Below are 19,537 nucleotides of genomic sequence, written 5' to 3' on the forward strand. Positions count from 1 at the left end.
GATGCAGTGGAATGTTGTTCAGAGTTATTCTTCCAAATATCATGGAGATTTTAGTGCCATGCTCCCATCTCAAGATTTGTCCCATCTTATGATTTCTCGTCTGACATGGTACAGTGTTTGGATAATACTGATTTTTCTGCCATCCAGATGTCCACATCAGATTAGGTTGTGTTGCTGGATACACATCAGATGAGCAGCATCGCCTTTTAAACCTTTATTCATTTGTGTTGTGTACTGCTGACCTCTTGGCCAGGTTGCCCTTGTAAAGGAGATCACAATCTCAATGGGATTATCTCTGGTTAAATAAAGGGTTTTCATATATATATATATATATATATATATATATATATATATATATATATATATATATATATATATATATATATATATATATATATATGTATATATATGTATATATACTGTATATTTTTTAATTAAGTAAATTATGATGTGTATTATATGTGAAATTCCCAAATGTGCCATTTGCAAAAGTGCAATATTTATAGTTCAGTTGAAATGCTTAATTAAGACCCAGTGCTCCTTTTGTGGCAGTTCCCAAATTAATTTCCCTCTCTATTTAACAATTCTCAAGTGATTTATCACCATTTATTATAATATTATTCTTTGTGTTTTGCATTTTTCAGTGAAAATCAGGCATTTTCCAATATGTAATTTACTGATCGTGTAGATATTCATAAAAGCTCACATTAAATGTGATGGTTATTATGTCAGAAACAGAGAGGACTGAAGAAAAAGTGATGTTTTCAACAAAATATATCATTAACTGAACATAAACCAAGTGCCTCCATCCACTGTCATTTACCAAACTCCATGGGTGAATTGATGTTGTAAAAGATGACCATGTTTCCATGTTCACTACAGAGCCTCTGAATGTCCAAATGTGTCATATCTGATGACCCTGAAAAGATGACAAACTGTTTTTTACCTCTACTGATCAAATATCAAACATACTGATAGGTTTAGCAGTTTAGAAATTATTAAACATTTTAGATCAATAGATAGTTTTGGACGCCAGTGGCTGTTTTGGTCTTTGAAAGTTAATTGATACAGCAGTAAAACAGACAGTAACTAAGTTGTATGTAGTAATTAAATCCTCATTTGGCTCACATTTGAGTTAATTTTTGATTGTGTATGACTGAGATGAACTTTCCACAAGAACATTTTTTTCTTATTTGATCTGCTGCTTTTTTCCCATGATTTTCTTTGTGGCACTCAGTCCAGCTCAACGCATGCCTACCCCGGCCCCTGGCTGTGGCTACGGCCCCAATTTGGCCCCAGCTGAGTGGTGCCAAGATCTTCCAGTAGTTAGTGTCTTTTTAGGCTCGGCTCGGCTCGGCTCGGCTCGGGTACTAATCCCAGGGGTTGTCAAAGGACCCCGCACTGAACTCATCCTGCAACACAGGAAAACGCTCTAATTGGAGGATTTTCTGCATCATTAACTCTGATGAGCAGCCGACCCCCCCACCCCCCACCTCTGTCTCTCCCTCTCCCACACTTTTCTCTTGCTTAATCTCTTTCTTAATATTTCTTTTTCCTTTCTCTTTCTCTGCCTTCCTCCCATGCTCTCTCTTCATTCACCTCCTTTCATGCATCTTATTTTTTTCTTTTATCCATTCACTGTAACATCTGTTCAGCTGTTTTAAAACACTATAGTCAATAGTTCACCTTGACATAAATGAACATCTTAAAATAGTAAGGTGCAATGAAAACCCATTGTTTCTGCTTGTTACTCTACAAGCAGACTATTTCTATTACTATTTCTATTCTCTGAAATTTTTACATAGTTTGCTCTTTTCCTCCACGTGTTACATTGTTAGTGATTAAAAAAAAGATTTTCCTGACTATCAATAAAACACAAGCCAGTCACATGGCAAAAGGGAAAAAAAGGGAAAAAAAAGCTTGTTTTTGAGAAACAGTTGAAAATCTTGTTAAGTGTTTAAGTATTTCATTTAAAAAATAGTCTAATTTTAAACATCTCCCAGCAGAGGAAACATGATTATTTTCCATATCATCAATTTTCCTTAATACTTCAACAGTGATCCTAGAAGGTATATCTCTAAAACCATTAACACTGTGGCTGATGCATTTACAGAATGCATGAAACACATTCTTTTTGTCATTTTATAGGACACATTCTGCAAAACTGTAAACATAAGTTAGTGTTTTACGTTCAAATGATACAGATCCTGTTTGACATCTCACTTACATCAGATGTGAGATTCTTTGAGATTTTTTCCTGAGATGTTTTTAATTTTCCTGGTTATTTTACTCATATATGTTGGTAATGAACAACAGCAAGTGCGATCTGGGTTGTTATTGAACTTAATTTCTTACTTACTAAATCTACAAGTATTTTTCATTCATTTTAATATGGCATTATTGTTCAGATGATGGTTTGTGTCTAATGTAATGATGCAAAAAAAAAAAGTTGTTTTTTTTTTTTTTCATTTGACAAGTTCTTCAACAGTTGTTTGCATGTATGTGTTTTCCTGGTTTGGTGGTGGTGCTACAAAAACAGCAGAGATCTTCAAAAATTGTGCCTAAGAAATCAGGACAACTGTAAGTCTATCTTAAATAACTGTGATTTTATTTTCAGTCTAATTTTAAGAAATCTAGTCAAGCAAAATGTGCTTATCCCATTTGCAGTTCTGTGTAAACAATTTGTTCTTGCAGTGCAGTTCTGGATACACAAAGAAGAAAAGTTGAACTTGTTGCATGAACTGGTTTATCCATATGGTCCCTGCTCTAAGACTCATCCAGGCTTCCATCTGTCCAAGAAAGTGTTTCACACGTTGAGGAACCGACCCCTCTGTGAACATGTGCTGCAGCGGCTGAGCTGCCGGTCAGCCTGCATGCTTGGGACCAATTAGGGAGCCGGGTCTGGTGGAGAGAGGCCCCCCTGGAAAGCCCTGATTGATTGGAGTCTCATCTTCCTAACAGGCTGGCACTTTGCCACCAAACCACAGAGCATTACAGGAGGCGGGGGGGGGGGGGGGGGGGGGGGGGGGGTAGGCAGAAAGAGCTCTTATATGACAAAGCAGAGAGACAGGGCACCAGTGTTAGTGAACAAGAAAGAAAAATTTCTCTGCCTGTGTATGTCAGATGATAACGATTAAACTGTAGTAATCTTGGATTGCACTTCCGACTGAGGTTACAAAGAAAAACGCACTGTGACTGTGTGGGAATGAACGAACAGCTCAACATGAAAGCACAGCCAAGTGAGAAAACCAGGTTACAAGTTCTAACAAACTAGATTTATTTTCAATAAATCTTCACCTTTCCAGACATCAAAATTTGAGACAAAAAGAAATCATCATCAAAAAGGAAAAAAAAATACAAAGGTATCACCAGGATAGAAACTCAGACATGTTATAAACAGAACAGAAAGGAGACCATCCTGTGTATTTTCACATAAAAAAGCTAAACCTATCAAACATCTCGTGCATTTAAGTCCATTATCTAACCTTTGGTTCATTCTTGGTCCACAGTTACATTTTGTAGAAGAAGCTATTAACGTGCAAGGTTAATCCTCATTTTTGTCTATGGTGTCATTTTTCAACACGGAGTCTCTAAATATCATGAACCAACATTTAATCAGAAAACAGCTACAAAGCAGCAGATGTAACACTGAGTCTATTCCTCTGTGCAGCAGAAAAGTGGACTTCACAATGAACCGGGAGCTGCAGTAATACTAGAGATTTCTGAGTAACTGTCAGTACCTTAGTACCAACTATCATATTACATTTAGGTGAAAATTAACAATCATGCTATGGATTAGAAAATTGCACTTAAAGATGACAGATATGAAAGATTTGTTTCTCCTTCTTGCATATTTTTTTTCACTCAGTGATCTTGCCGATATGTATTAATAACCAATACCATGTCTTCTGTCTTATTTGTGTTTTTCACTGTTCATGGTATTTGGGGGGAACTTTTCCCTTTAAAGTGAGAGATTTTGGTCAGAAAGTCTCATATGCAGTCATGTAAAGATCCTTGATGGATATTTCCATCTCTTTTTTTACACACGCTTAAATCAAATTAGATGTGTTTCCATAAATATACTTACTGTATATATGAATTGTGATGTTTCATAGAAGAAAATGCTCACGGAGGTTTAGCCTTTAAAGACCCATTACTATTTTTGTCACAACTTTCAAATTATTATTATTTTGACTTTGAATTTTTCTCTAAATCTAACCTTTCTTAAGTGATTCATCACGATTTATCACAATATTATTCTCTGCATTTTACATTTTTCAGTGAAAATCATACATTTTCCTATATTCAATTTACTGATCATGTAGATCACAGGTGTCAAACATGCGGCCCGGGGGGCCAAATCCGGCCCACCAAAGGCTTCAATCTGGCCCGTGGGATGAATTTGTGAAATGTAAAAATTACACTGAAGATACTAACGATTGAAGATGTTAGAATCATTTTAGGTCAATTCAACCTAAAGTGGAACAGACCAGTAAAATACTATCATAATAACCTATATAAATAACAAAAACTGCTCATTTTTCTTCTTTGTTTTAGTGTAAAAAAAAAAGTTTAATTTCACAAAAATGTTTACATTTACAGACTAGCCTTTTAGAAAAAAATGTGAATAACCTGAAATGTCTTAATAGACATATGTGGAATTTTAAAAATATTCTCCCTGTTATTAAATGTTTTGTGCATTTGTAGATAAACAGTGATCTGTACATTGTGATGCACATGTATAAATGATAAACTAAGGCCTAATATTGTTAACATTGCACTTTGAATTTTCAGGTTGTTCAAATTTGTTCATGTTATGTTCAAATACAGTTCGTAGATTTAAACATTTTCATTACAGAATTTTACTTTTTTCACTCGAAAGTTCTTATACTATTGTACATATTATTTTACTGGTCTGGCCCACTTTATATCATATTAGGCTGAATGTGGCCCCTGAACTAAAATGAGTTTGACACCCCAGATGTAGATGTTCATGAAAGCTTGGAGTAAATTCAAAGGTTATTAGATTAAATCAGAAAAAAAGGAGGAAAAAGAGACTTTTTCAACAAAATGTATCATTAACTGATCATAAAAACAAGTGTGTCCAACCACTTTTCATCATTATTTATCAAACTCAATGGGTTTTACGGAAGAATCAATGTTGTAGAAGATGACATGTTTCCACGTTCACTACAGAGTCTCTGAACGTCCAAATGGGTCATATCTGATGATCATGAAAAGATGACAAACTGCATTTTAACAAAAATAATTACATGTATTGATAGGATTAGTAGATCAACAGGTTTTAAACATTTTATATCATTAGATGGCTTTGGTCAGTGTTGGATGTTTGGGTTGTTATGGATTAAAAAAAAAAAACAACTTGGCAAAAAAGTTTTTATGCTCAGTTGAGGTGGTTTTTGCCTTGTTTGACAGAATTATGACATATCATGAGAAATGGAAATATGTATTACATCTATATGTTTGACTTCTTCTACTCTGTTTGTTACAATTATGCATGGACCACAGCTCTAACCACTGACAACACATCACAGTCTGATTTACTTTCTTTAAACCATTTTATGGAAATACACCAAATTTGTATTTTCTGTTTTGTGCCTTCAAAAGTTCACCTCAGAAATGTGACATTTTATGGAAACATGGTTTGATGTGTCTTGACTAATGTACTCTACTGCCCATATAATACTAACCAGCTTGTATACAGATTTTTTCAATTGAAAGCAACATAAACATTGATTACCTTTCAACTTTGTAACAGATGGTTGAAGACCAATATTGTGTCACTTATGGCCATAGCAGCGGCAATTCATGTTTCCCCTCCTTTGATTGAGACAGAAGGTAAAAAAAAAGTTCTGTGACAAAATGGTTCCAAGGGCCTATTTAGTGCAGTCTGAGACCGTTTCCCAGACAAAGGGGATACACTTGGATCAGTTGTGCTGAACAAAGACTAAACTATGTGGGGTGACGCATCACATAGGGCTGTTTCTACCGCCCTGCATGTACACACAGCCACCCAACACTGAGCTGCCAACAGGTCTTCAACTCCAACATTCATTCAAGCAAAAAGAGGCTTACTTCCCTCTCTAGCCTTTTGTTGTTGTTGTTGATTTCACTTACTTCCTTTCTTACGTTTAATGCATCGCAGCTCACCTCAGAAAAAGATATTAACTATGCATTAATTGTTTTTGGTATGTTCTCAGTCCTGGTCAAATTAGAATGTGCCATCATACTGTATCTCTGACTGCTTTGATTAAAACAAAGCAGTCAGAACATTTCCCATTTCTAAGATAATTTTTTTTATGGATGGTTCAAATTTTCCTTAAAGATGTTGTTAAAATAATCTTGGTAGTAGACCTCACTATGGCTGTGATCTTCCGTCTTCCAGTTAGTTATACCAGGGTATTTAAAGCAAACACTTCACTGAATATTGCAACATAAACCAAGTGGGAAGATAATTATAAAAGAGCAAATTCATAATACATACATTAACAGTCACAGCTGTTTTCCCACTGAACTGAAACTAGACATTTCTCTCATTTCACTCTGAGACTCTCATCAGTTGAACCACAAAAAATGGATTAATAAAATCAATGAAGAAAAAGTCAGGAACATAAATTATCTTGCAATCAAATTTCAATGTGTACATACAAATATGATTAAAAGTAAATGGTATTCTTTAGCCTGCCCTCATTGCATGCTAATATCTAACATAAGATGTCACCAGAGATTTAAAAAAAAAACCTATCTATTTTCCATAGCTGATATGGGATGCAAGTCATGTTGACAGCTTGTTTTAACTGTCAAACATATCATATCAGTAGGTAATGTACTGCAGGCCATAGGAATAAAACTGATGGATAGAGGCGGTAGTGTAGTGATTAGCAGCTCCTGAGCTACACTTCAAGATTTCATGTAAAAAGCCTACAAATACATACATACAAGGAAGACAGATGTCTGGCAATGAGATTTTAAATATATGTTTCAATTCAGGCTTCACATTTCTGGCTCAAGTCCTTGACATGACAAAAAAAAAAAAAATACAAACAAAGTCTTTAAAAAAATCATAATATCCGAAGTTTGCACACTTGAAAATTAATTGACATGGTAGGTGACAGACGTCCTCGCCATCTTTTTCTTTGCATTGTTCTTATAATCTACGACTCTGCCCCACACAGTTCAACCATGAAACAGCCCGATCAGTGCTCTTTCCAGCTACCACTTACATGGGCCACCAAGTTTGCTAGTCACATGGGTTGCCAGGTCTTGTCCATCGACTGGACGTGTTCCTTGGCTTTCATTCTCAGAGCAGCGATACTAGAGCTGCGTTGGTGTACATCCTCAAGAGGGTATTTATCAGGGTACGGAGCTGGACACTGGTAAGGAGGAGGGGCCATACTCTGCATCCCCTGACCCATGGATGGATGAGGATGAGGTGTGGAGTTGAGGAAGGTGTGGGTGGAGTAGCTGGGCTGGAGGCCTTGAGATGGACCCATAAAACCTGGTATGCTGTGGACTGGAGTGGCACTGGACAAAGGAGAGGTCAGCCAGGGGTCCAAGGGGAGGGAGTTGGTCATCGGACCCATGCTGGTGTGTACAGGTGCAGGTCGATTAAAGGACAGCATGGGGGGGTCGTGGATCTTCATTGTGCTGGCATCCATTTTTTCCTGACGGCGCCATTTGGCTCTGCGGTTCTGAAACCAAACCTAGAGCAGAAAATAAGGGTGAGTTCCTCAATAAGGAGGTAAGGCAACAGCTAAGACAACAAGAAAGCTGTGAAAGCAAGATGGGACAAAACTTAAATAAGGTAAATAGAATATCTATCTATCTATCTATCTATCTATCTATCTATCTATCTATCTATCTATCTATCTATCTATCTATCTATCTATCTATCTATCTATCTATCTATCTATCTGTGTGTGTGTATGTGTGTGTGTGTGTGTGTGTGTGTGTGTGTGTGTGTGTGTGTGTGAATGGATCTTAGAGAACAAGTAGAAAAACACTTTCAGTGATAGACTGATACCACCTAAATGTACCACTGAACACTGGACATAATTCTTGCTTATGGCCATCAAAATGTTGATTCCACCTTACAACCACATAATTATAATTACACACAACAATATTTTTGCACACTTATTTAATATATTCTTAACTCTTTGGACCACTGTCTTTGTTTTGACAGTGCCGGAAAGTGTATGTGTGTGTGTGTGTGTGTGTGTGTGTGTGTGTGTGTGTCCAGCGATTTACACAAAATCCAGATACAGTTGACTGCTGCAGTTTGGCATACCCATGTACTTTTGGTCAAGGAAAAGATCTAGTTGATAGGACCAATATTTTGGGAGATATTAGTAATTTTGGAATACAAGAGCCTTACAATCACGTTGCTATGGCCAGAACGCTTTGGCAATGACTGCTGGACAAATGCAGAACAGCATGCATGAATATACAACAGCATAAAAACATGTGTAACATCTTGAACACATGGGTCCCTACGGGTCAATGCGCTAGTATTTGTTATGTTCCTATACTCTATTCCACACTCAAACCAATATAGATATAAACTCTAAGCTAACGGAAAATATATATTTGTGTTGCTAAAGCTAACATGTCGCCATTCACAGACAACCAGATGAAACAGATTATTTCACTGAATAAAATCAGAGGTTTCTCTTAAATAGAACACTGTGCTTGGTCAGTATAAAAATCAATAAGACATAAAACAAGATTTTTTTTTGAGGAGACTGAAGCTAAAATTGAGCTTCTATTTCAAGATGAAAGAGACTTGTTGCTGCCACTTTCATGTCTGTGCTGGATTATGGGGACATTATTTATATGAATGCATCATCACAACGCTTACATGCTCTTGATATGGTTTATCATGGTGCTCTTAGATTTGTTACAGACCTCAGAACATAAACTCATCACTGTGTTTTATATGTCAGAGTTGGATGGACACATCTTTTTACGTGCAGACGGAAATACTGATATTATTATTATTATTATTATTATTATTATTATTATTATTATTATTATTATTATTATTATATAAATGTATTTTAGGTTAGGGCTTCCTTCATATTTACCCATCTACATGTGTTGAAATGACTTTAACCCATGAAGACCCAAACCTCCACCATCAACCTAAACCATCCACTGATGTAACTGTTTAATACCTGTTGATCTCCTAATCCTATCAATACATGTAAACAATTGGTCTAAAATACAGTTTGTCAACTTTTCATGGTCATCAGAAATGACCCATTTTGAAGTTCAGAGGCTCCGTAATGAACATGAAAACACTGTCATCTTCTACAACACTGATTCACTAGTAAAATCCATGGAGTTGGATCAATGACAGTGGATGGACACACTGGAATTATGTTCAGTTAATGATAGATTTTACTGAAAAAGCCACTTTTTCCTTCAGTTTTCTCTGTTTTTAATATACTAAACCTCAACTTTAATCTGAGCATCCATTAGAAACAAAAACAAAAACATCCATATGATCAGTGAATTAAATATAGGGAAATACCTGATTTGCACTGGAAAAATGCAAAACACAGAGGATAATATTTGTAATAAATGGTGATAAATCACATAGGAAAGCTTAAATAAGCAGAAAAAAAATCATTTGGGAACTGACGCAAAAGTAGCACTGGGTTTTTATGGGTGAATAATGAAAGTCTGTGGTCCCAGGATCCATTTTCTCTAGGTGTTCTTAGAAGTCAAAACAGAACTGGGAAAGAATGCTTTTAAATGTTCTGTTCCCACTGCCTGGAACAACCTACAGAAGGAGCTAAAAATGAAGGAGCTGGTCTCTTTAAATACATTCATTCATTATCTGAACCCGCTTTATCCTCACTAGGGTCACAGGGGTCGCTTGGAGCCTATCCCAGCTACTTATGGGCGAAGGCAGGGTACATCCTGGACATTTCGCCAGTTCATCGCAGGGCTGACATATAGAGACAAACAATCACTCTCACATTCACACCTATGGGCAATTTAGATTAACCAATTAATCTATCAGTGCATGTCTTTGGATGGTGGGAGGAAGCCGGAGTACCCAGAGAGAACCAACGGAGACACGGGGAGAACATGCAAAATCTACACAGAAAGGTCCCACCCCCTGTCGACTGGTGTTGGAATCGAACCCAGGACCTTCTTGCTGTGAGGCATGAGTGCTATCCACTGCACCACCATGTCACCCTAAATACCTTCAAAGTGATTTTAAATGATTGGGAAAAGGACAAATCTGGATGTAGATGTTTTTCAAACTGAGTGAATCATGTTCTACTTTGAGAAGCTTTTAAGGAACATTGTTGTATACTTTTAGTACCTTTTAAATTATTGGCAGTGTTATATATGTATGTTTTTAGTTTGGCGTTTTATATATGGTTTTAGAACTGAGTTTTACTATGTGTTTTATGTAGGTTTTTAGTGTGAATGTATGGCTGAAATTTCTACTTTCTGTAACTTCTGCTGTCTTGGCCAGGACATGCTGCAAAAGAGTTTTTTAATTGCAAAAAGTCATATTTTCCTGATTAAATAAAGGTTGACAAAGCTTGGTCTTGTTTCCAGAATGGCTGCACTGTCCTTTTTAATGCGTCACACCTTAAAGCTCTGTGATGTTGCCATTTGGAAGCAAACACCCTGCTTGCATAACCAGCATGACCAATCTTCTCCCCTTGAATACTGATCCCAAAACCCTGGCCTGCTGTCCTCACCATTTGGAAACATGCCATTGTACCTTTTTAATGGTAGCTCTCTGCTGCAGATTAAACCTGTTGTCTTAGTACATTAAGCTATGATTTAGAAATATCTAATTATTATGCTGTAGGTTTGATTTTCACCCCGGGTGGACTCACCTGGACACGGACTTCAGGCAAATTCACCTTCATGGCCAGCTCTTCTCGGCTGTACACGTCTGGGTAGTGGGACTTCTCGAAGGCTCGCTCTAGCTCATGCAGCTGGTATGTGGTGAAGGTGGTGCGGTTGCGCCTGTGTTTCTTCTTGGGTTGGTCATCCTTCTCTGGTTCTGAAGACCTGTCATCATTACTTTCTACGCTCTTCCTCAGTTCACTCAATTCATCATCACATTTATCTGTGAACAAGTTGGTGTCTGTTGAAAACACAAGACAATGCATTAGGGAGTGTTTTACTGAAAGAAGCACACAAAAATAAACTTTTAAAAGTAATTTAGGATGAGAAGAAAAGCAGAATAGAGGGTTCAGATGAAGAATGTGGCACTGGGTTTCCAGTAGAGCAGACATTAGTTTGACACCTGCAACAATAGACTACTGTAAGTCAGTGAAGCACGCAATCCCCTGAACTTCAATCAGGCTCAAAAACATTCCTAATCGGATTTAGAAAAGTTGTTTCCACTGTTTATCTTCTCCAAAGGTAAACTGCCCAAAGTAAGGCATTTTACTTTTTTCAACATCTTACATATTGTCCAAACATATAAATGCATTTAGGTACAGCAGTGTGGAAAACTGCTCTTAGTCATTTCTTGTGCAGTATAAGAAAGGCTAGAGAAATATTCCAGTACATGTTGAGTCCTATCAGCAGCTGACAATGATATGATGTAACAATAGGCTCCTCGAGACCTTCACTGCAAGGTTCTATTTTCTTAAAGTGATCACTTGTCTACGGTGGCTGAGAAGGGCCAAACACATTTCAACGGCCCAGTGTGTCTCAGTTGGGGAAAACAGCTGGAAGTACAGGAATGATGCAAATTCACAAACTCAAACACAGGTCTAAACGAGGTACAAAAAGAGGAATGTGGTGCAAATAAGAAAATGTGCACAAAAACACATGCATAATCATCAAATGCTCTGCAAATAGAGAAACGATGCAAAGCACAAAATGATTCAAACCAAGAAAACATCTGCAAACGAAAAACGCTGCATAACCACTCACCACAACAGAAGTGCTCCAAACCTGTAGGGGGTGCTGTCAGCAGAACAGCTCAATGCAGAGACACACAGGATGGAGAGAGAGACTGAGAACAGCTGACTGACTGTTTCGAACTGCAGCGGGAATAAATTGAAGTTACGGCGTAGCGCGGTAAAGTGACTTTTATTTGATTATATTTTACACTAGTCTGTTGTCTATAAACACTGGCTGGCTGTAAGTTTGGAGCACTTCCGTTGTAGTGACTGATTTTGCAGCGTTTTTCATTTGCAGATGTTTTCTTGGTTTGCATCATTTCTTTATTCGCTGAGCATTTGATGATTAGGCATTTGTTTGTTTCTTGCAGCGCATTTTTTCATTTGCACCACGTTCCCCTTTTTGTACCTTATTTGGACTTGTGTTTGAGTTTGTGAATTTGCATCGTTTATGTATTTGCAGCTGTTTTCTCTTGACTCAGATGCATTGGGCCGTTGCAATGTGTTTGGCCCTTGTCGGCCACTGTACTTGTCTGTACTGTCAATGCTGCTTGCTCAACAGTGTTTACTGAGTTAGAATTAGCCCAACCAGCAAGTAATTGAATTAAGCAAAGTCCAAAGATCCAACAATCATATCAGTTACATCTTGTGCAGCAGCAATTCCAGCAGAGTTTATGTTTGCCAGACCTGAATCATGCTACTGAGATTGTAATGCATAAGTCATCAATCACAGAACATTGATTAGTTTAGCATTAAATAACTGAAATCACCATTACGCTATCATCTTCACTGTCTATCACACAGTCTTAGGTCTATCACAGTGCCTTATGTTCTAATACAAATGCTGCTTTCAGGATGCATCACTGTGAACTGTATGCTCCGGTCTCATGGCCTTCACTAAGGCTTAGGAGACAACGCCATTGGCTTGTATTTATCTACAAGGATGTATTGGGCAAACTACCCCCATATGTCTGTCACCTCCTGTCTCCAGCCAGGAGCAGATACAACTCCCGCTCATCACATCAGCTCCTCCTCAGAGTCCCCAGAATCCACTCAGAGCTTGTTAAAACAGCTTTTTCCTATGCTGGACCTTGTTCATGGAACAATTTGCAAAACTCACTACAGCTTCAGCATTTCATTACCCTGGGTGAATTCAAGTCTCTTCTGTCAAACTGTCTAACAGAAATGTGTAACTGCTATTCTTAAACTGGTTTTAGCTATTTTATATTGTCTTAATTGTATGTGAGTTTTATATTCTGTTCATTCATTTGTATTGCCTCTTGGTCAGGTCTCCCTTGGAAAAGAAATTTTTATCTCAAGGGACTTCCTGGTTAAATAAAGGTTAAATTAAAAAAAAAAAAAAAATTACAATGCTCTTGGTGTCTGTAATTCCGTCTCTGCACCAAATAGTTTAACACTGTGCCTTAATCTCATAAAATAACTTATGTTAGTAATGATTTTTGACCTGACATCATGTGTATGTCTGTGTGTGTTCTATAAGAAAACAGATCAACTTAAAGGAAAGAAATCATGAGGCATAGTTGTAAACACAATACTAATAAAAGATTTTAGAATAGGTCTATTGTGGGAATTCTATTTGAAATACACTTTCCATTGTGCATTCTTTTGTCTGTTGGAAATTTTTTGTATTGGTATTCCCAGTTCATTTTTGTACTGTTTTGTTTTTTTTTTTTTTCTGTTTAGTTCCCTGGTATATTTTGTATGCCTTGTGATCCTTTTAAGATATCACATGACTGGTGTCACATGACATTTTGACAAATTTTAATCTCTGCAGCAGTGACCATAGATTCTATGGAATCTAAATGCATCATCTTATCCACAGCTGAATGATGTATTTATAGTTGACATCTGTCCCTTGGACTTCCATTGTCTTCCAACTTTCAACTTTATGGACTTCTACTCCTAGTAAAGTGGACAGTGTTGTGTTTGTGCTTTTACTGCTGACTAGACCTGTAATGAAAATTTAATGTTTGACATGAAGACGACAAAAACAAGCAAGTCTAAGATTACAAATCTTAACAGAAAGAGAAACCATATGGTCAAGATGTTCACTTCAGTAAAAGTGACGGCATATGTTTATACATGTGAGTATGTTTTTATTTTGTTTTTTTGGTGAAAGGGATGTGCTAAAGAGGTCATTGCGGTCTTTCAACTAACAAAATGGGAGCAGAGGTAAAGGCAAAAGCAGGATTCGGGGGGGTCATTTATCCACCTCTCATTAAGCAGCTATGACAAAGGCCGTGGCCCGACAAAGGCAGAGGTCAGGTCTGGTTCAGTGACCAGTTCTCTGGCCCTGTCATTTCATCACAGCCGCCCATCTGAAGGCGGCCCGTGGTTTATCAGCAGAACATCTCAGTGCACAGATGAGGATGATGACGGTGAGGGGGGTCACCAACACCAAACACAGAAAAGTTGCTCATTCTGGGGGAACCAGGCTGACTTTATAGGGTAGTTACACACAAAAGACTGGTGTTATTGGTGTTAATGAACGTTAAACTCAGAGAAATGAACATCTCAGTGCATCCAGCAACTCAATAACAATATTACAAAGCAGTTTTAGAGGACATGACATATCCACCTCTTTTTTAATTTTTTTCCCCCTAAAATCACCAACCACCTGCCAGATCCTGTACTGTACGTGAAAATAACTTCAGATTAAACATGACAAATTTGATTCTGAGACATGGTAATAACAATAACACTACAATGATGACTGTACAATCTAATCTGCACTGAAGAGAAGATTAGGGGAATTCCACAAGGGGATAGGATTGGGCTTTGGGACATAAAGCCCCTGCACCATCTTGTTTTGTGATTTACCTCTCAATGTAAGCCTGCACTGATCACAGTTAATGCTTCAAGCAACAGTATGTAACCCACTCATTTGGAATCAGCCTGTGAATAATTTCATATGCACACAACCCTCTAGAAACAGGTCAGAGTTATAATTATAAGCGCAAGCCAAAGGCTGAAATAATGAAAGAAAATTAACAAATGCGTTTAATACAGTAGGTCTCTTTACTACTGTTGGAAGCACATGAGTGTTGGGTAATTAAAGTGCTATTTTGTGTGATGGTCTTGCATTGTCTGGCTCTTTCCATTCTTTGTTAATGACTGCAGCTGTTAAAAACATATGTGAGAAAGCATTCAGTATAGCATCATATAATTCAGATTCATTTATGAATCTACTGTGCAGGTGTGTCAATGAGAACAGTGTTTAAAATGAGTAGTGTTCTTTGCTTTAGAGTTAATGTAAATGTTTGACCAATTTCATTTATCAGAACTATTCTGGCTTAACATGCAACACTTAAAAAAATCTGTGCTTTCAGTACATAGTGTTACCTGCTGCTCATGCTCATAGAGATAGTAGGGTGTTGTACCACGATGTAACATTAGAACAGTTTGAGTCCACACTCTTAAAAGATATTGATGCTGAGAACACATGCATGTCGGAAATAACATTTGACTTTATAAGTAACCACGTCCATCTCTACTTAAAACCATTCAGTGCCTGATGAACTGAGGTTTTGTCATCCAGGCAACGACCACTCCCATCAGGTTCTTAATTTTACTTAATTTATTCATTAATTTATTCTTTCAAAATGTGTTGTTTTTTTTCAGAGTTAAACCTAAGCTTTACATCAGTTGTATCTTACTTCTCAACTGTCCAAGTTAAGATGTGCTTCTGTATTATCAGTGTCTTTGACCAGCTCATGTCTTAAAGTTACCATATCTTTTTATGCCATATATTATCATATCATATCTTAAAGTTACTGGTGAATTACTGGGTTAGGGTTAAACTAATGCAGTTCAAGCTGCATTTCAGCCACATGTTAACCCTTTACTGTCTTTTTTTTTTTTTTTTTTTTACAATTATATAAAACATAAATTATTTGCGTTGTTGCTGTCAATTCGATTAAATTAAATCAGATAAATTAGGTGGAGATTATTAATCTGAATGCAATACATATAACAGCAATGACGCAAATTAGCTACATTAGGCAAAATTGTCAGTAGTCATTTTCCAATCTCAGGTATGTAGGTCATCTTATTGATGCTATTATTCATCAGTTCCTCCCGTCAAAATCAGTCATGAAATATATAACACTGTTACAGAAACAGGCTGCTGAAATTGATCCATGAACGTCAGGGATCATAAATAACCAGGTAACATACGTACATTCACAAAGAGAAGCTGAAAAACACCTCATTGCAAAACAGTGGAATACTGAAGTGAATTTGAGACAATAGTCTAAGGGGTTAAACACAGAAACTAAATGATGTTCCATTTGATGTAAATTTTTGAAATAAGCATATTTGCGTTACACTTCTTCTGCAAGTTTAGTGTTTGATGTAAAAGTTGATGGTTCGTCAACAGTTATCAGGTTTTTAATGAAGTCAGATGCATTTGAGACATAACTAATGCGTTCTCAGACCAAATCCTAACCCTAGTGTGTTCACCCGTGAGTGATGACTGCTTGTAAAGTGCAGCCACTGTGGACCAGTTGACCTATTAATAAATGAAATCCAATTGCTGTTGGTGTGAAACTCTGAACGGTGACAAAATATTGTGTGCTCCATCTTGGGTGAAGACTAACCATCATCCCTTCACACCAGCTCACTATATCACTCACCATGGTACTGTTGCTCTATGCTGCCATTTCTCAGACTGGCCAGTTGGCCACTGTGGGACGGGTGTGATGGGGGCTCCTGCTGCTGTTTCCCTGGCTCAGCCAGACCCTCTATGTGCACTTTATGGTGGGGTCCCAGGACCCCAGGGGAACTTAGAAGGGGGTCATGGTCTTTGCTGAAACCTAAAATGACATCAATGCTGTGGACACGTCCCCCTACAGTGGTGCTCCCAGATTTTCCCATCTCATGGAAATTGCTGGGTGAGAGGCAGCTGTCGTCCACCATGCTCATGGTATCCAGTGATAAATGCATTCAGACGTCTATTCTCTCCCCCGGTCCTGGAGTGCGGGATGAGAAAAGACCTTAGAGTTTCATAGGGATGTCAGTTATCACCAGATTACCGTAGGTGACTCTCCATCCATTCTTTCATCCAACTAAAACCGTTGATCCCCTGCAGAGTCTTTGGCACTGGCGTCTCTAAATCTACTGTATGCAGTGACCAAACAGAACCTGGAGTTACCCCTGAATGCACACTTTGAACTTAGATTATTACTTAACTTGGGTGAAAACTGATGTTACATTAATACAGTTTATCTAAAGCCAAATCCAGATTCTATCCTTTGTCGTTGATCAAAAATTATTTTCATTAAAATGTGTACCTTTTAGAGTTACTAAAAACAGATGTGTCTTCAAAGATTTTTTCAGTCATTCTAAAAGATGTATATATTTTGATCTGGAAAAGTATGAAACAGTTTTTTTTCTTCTGAAACATGACATATTACTGATATTTTGTAGTTTTTTTCTGTTTGCTACTCATGACTAGGAAAGTCTTAGTAGAGTAAATACTTTGTTGGGTTTACAGAGCCTTAATGTTTCAAGATTACACACATTTACTTTAAGAATCTGGATCCTGATGCAATGGCAAGCAAGATGTATTTTCTTCACAATATACAATCTTCCAAAAAGTCATAATTGTAGTTGAAGAATATTTGCTTAACTGAACTGACCTTAAATGTTATTGTCAGAACACAGTGCAAAATGTTTTTTTGTTTTTCAAGCTCAGTAAATCCTCACATTCAAGTTTCAGCAAGTTTCAGTTCATAGCAAATATTTTTCTGTGAAATGACAACAGCATGTTAAAATGAAAATCAGATCTTACCTCTAAGCAGTAAAATAAGATGAAGTGTTAAAGTTTCTGATGTTGGTTGCTCCACCTGTTTCTCTCAGCGGCTTAGCCTCCAACCTCACCTTTTCCCAGATCGACTCTGTGCACTGCTCACTCAGCTAGATTTTTTCCCACAATGCATCTTTTTTAAATAATCTCTGTTAGAGTCAAACAGAACTGGATAGAAAACCAAGAAAAAAAAAAGTCCAAAAGTGAAGAAAATGTGTTCCGCAGCTGTGTTGAGCAGAGTCCATACTATCCCAGCTCAAAGAGGAGAGTGCAGAGTAAGAGAGGGATCGAGACGAGGTCGGACTGAGGAGCAGAGGAGGTGAAACCAGGGGATTAGGAGACGGGTATTAATTGGAATCCTTCCCGTTTAAGACAGATTGGCAGCTGTTTTCTGCTCAAGTAATTGTTTTAAATGTCATTTTCACTCATGGATATTCCTCTGTCATCTTCACTCATTGATATTAATGACACTGATGATAATCTGACTTGAGGTATTGTTTTTATTTAAGGGAGTCGTTTACAGTTCTACCCAAATGTAAATAGCACTTGTTTTATACCATGTAACAATTAATTAATATGTCTAATAAAAGTTTACTAATGGTGTTCATATTAAGTGGGGGATTTATACTTAATTTACACAAATAACACTGGATAATGTAGAAATAAAGCTAAATATATATCTAATAATTATTTACAAAGTTGTTCAGGTTAACTACATTACTATTAATTCATATTTACTTAATGGAAGTTAAAAATGCTACACACCTTAGTTAATTTACTCTTTAGTTAATTAGCATTAACTTTTAATAACGCTTATTGCTGAGTTAACCAACATTATTGAATGTACCAGTTCTGTATACATGTTGTTAATATGTATTTTTTTTACTTGCATTCTACCTGTATGTTTGTTACTTATTTTTTTTCTCCCTAATAGTTAATGGAGACCCTGTTCTTTTTTCAGTTAAGTACTTGCAGCTTGCTAATGTTTCTGCTGTATAATATAATCATATCTGACTCATTTTAAAGGAATGAAATGGTTATTTTAGTTTAATCTGTCATTACTTTACCATCCTTATTCTTGCAGTTATTGTATTATTTCAAGACAATCATTTGTGTGTGTGTGTGTGTGTGTGTGTCTATATCTATATGTATGTATGTATGTGTGTGTATATATATATATATATGTATACATACACACACACACACACACACATATATATATATATATATATATATATGTATATACATATATATATATATATATATATATATATATATATATATATATATATATATATATATATATATATAATTTATGCATGACTTTAAAACAACACAATCAGTCAGTGATTCCACAATGCCCCTGAAACATTAGCACTATAAATTTGATATTAATACTCAGTTCCCATGTAGATACTGTATATGTAGAACATCTCAGGCACAAGTTGGGAGGAAAATAGCCAATACCAAAAATAAGTGCATGAAATATGCAAATATGTTGTGTTGTGGCTGTTTGTCTGACATGATGAAGGTTCCTCATTAGACCAACAGTGGACTGTTGAACTTTAATATAATGAAGGTGATTAATGTAATTGATCAATTTATTTTTGACTTTATTAGGAACAGGAACTAATAGAAGAGAGCCCATCAGCCCTGTGCTCCAAGCCCTTCACTGGCTTCCAGTCAAGTTTAGAATTAAATTTAAAGTCCTCCTTCTTACATGTAAGATCATTAATGGTATGGGCCCTTCTTACCTCAAAGATGATCTGGTAACATACCATCCGAACAGAACACTTTC

The 19,537-nt window shown here is 36.8% G+C and overlaps 1 protein-coding gene across 2 annotated transcripts; it reads right to left on the reverse strand.

The window, feature by feature from the left end:
- Positions 1-5,709: 5,709 nt before the first annotated feature.
- Positions 5,710-18,038, reverse strand: rx1 (retinal homeobox gene 1). Of its 2 annotated transcripts, none has more exons than XM_030132121.1 (4): positions 17,725-18,038; positions 16,568-16,927; positions 10,890-11,143; positions 5,710-7,724 (listed from the first exon to the last, which is right to left on the reverse strand). In XM_030132121.1, the coding sequence occupies exons 2-4, from the start codon at positions 16,875-16,877 to the stop codon at positions 7,266-7,268; spliced, it is 1,023 nt and encodes a 340-aa protein (XP_029987981.1). In that variant the 5' UTR covers positions 16,878-16,927; positions 17,725-18,038; the 3' UTR covers positions 5,710-7,265. The 2 variants fall into 2 exon arrangements, with proteins under 2 accessions (XP_029987981.1, XP_029987980.1); XM_030132120.1 differs by having other exon boundaries at positions 16,568-16,903; positions 17,725-18,037.
- Positions 18,039-19,537: the final 1,499 nt, after the last annotated feature.

This window comes from Sphaeramia orbicularis, chromosome 4 (genome assembly GCF_902148855.1).
Source record: "Sphaeramia orbicularis chromosome 4, fSphaOr1.1, whole genome shotgun sequence".
Classification (NCBI taxonomy): Eukaryota; Metazoa; Chordata; class Actinopteri; order Kurtiformes; family Apogonidae; genus Sphaeramia; species Sphaeramia orbicularis.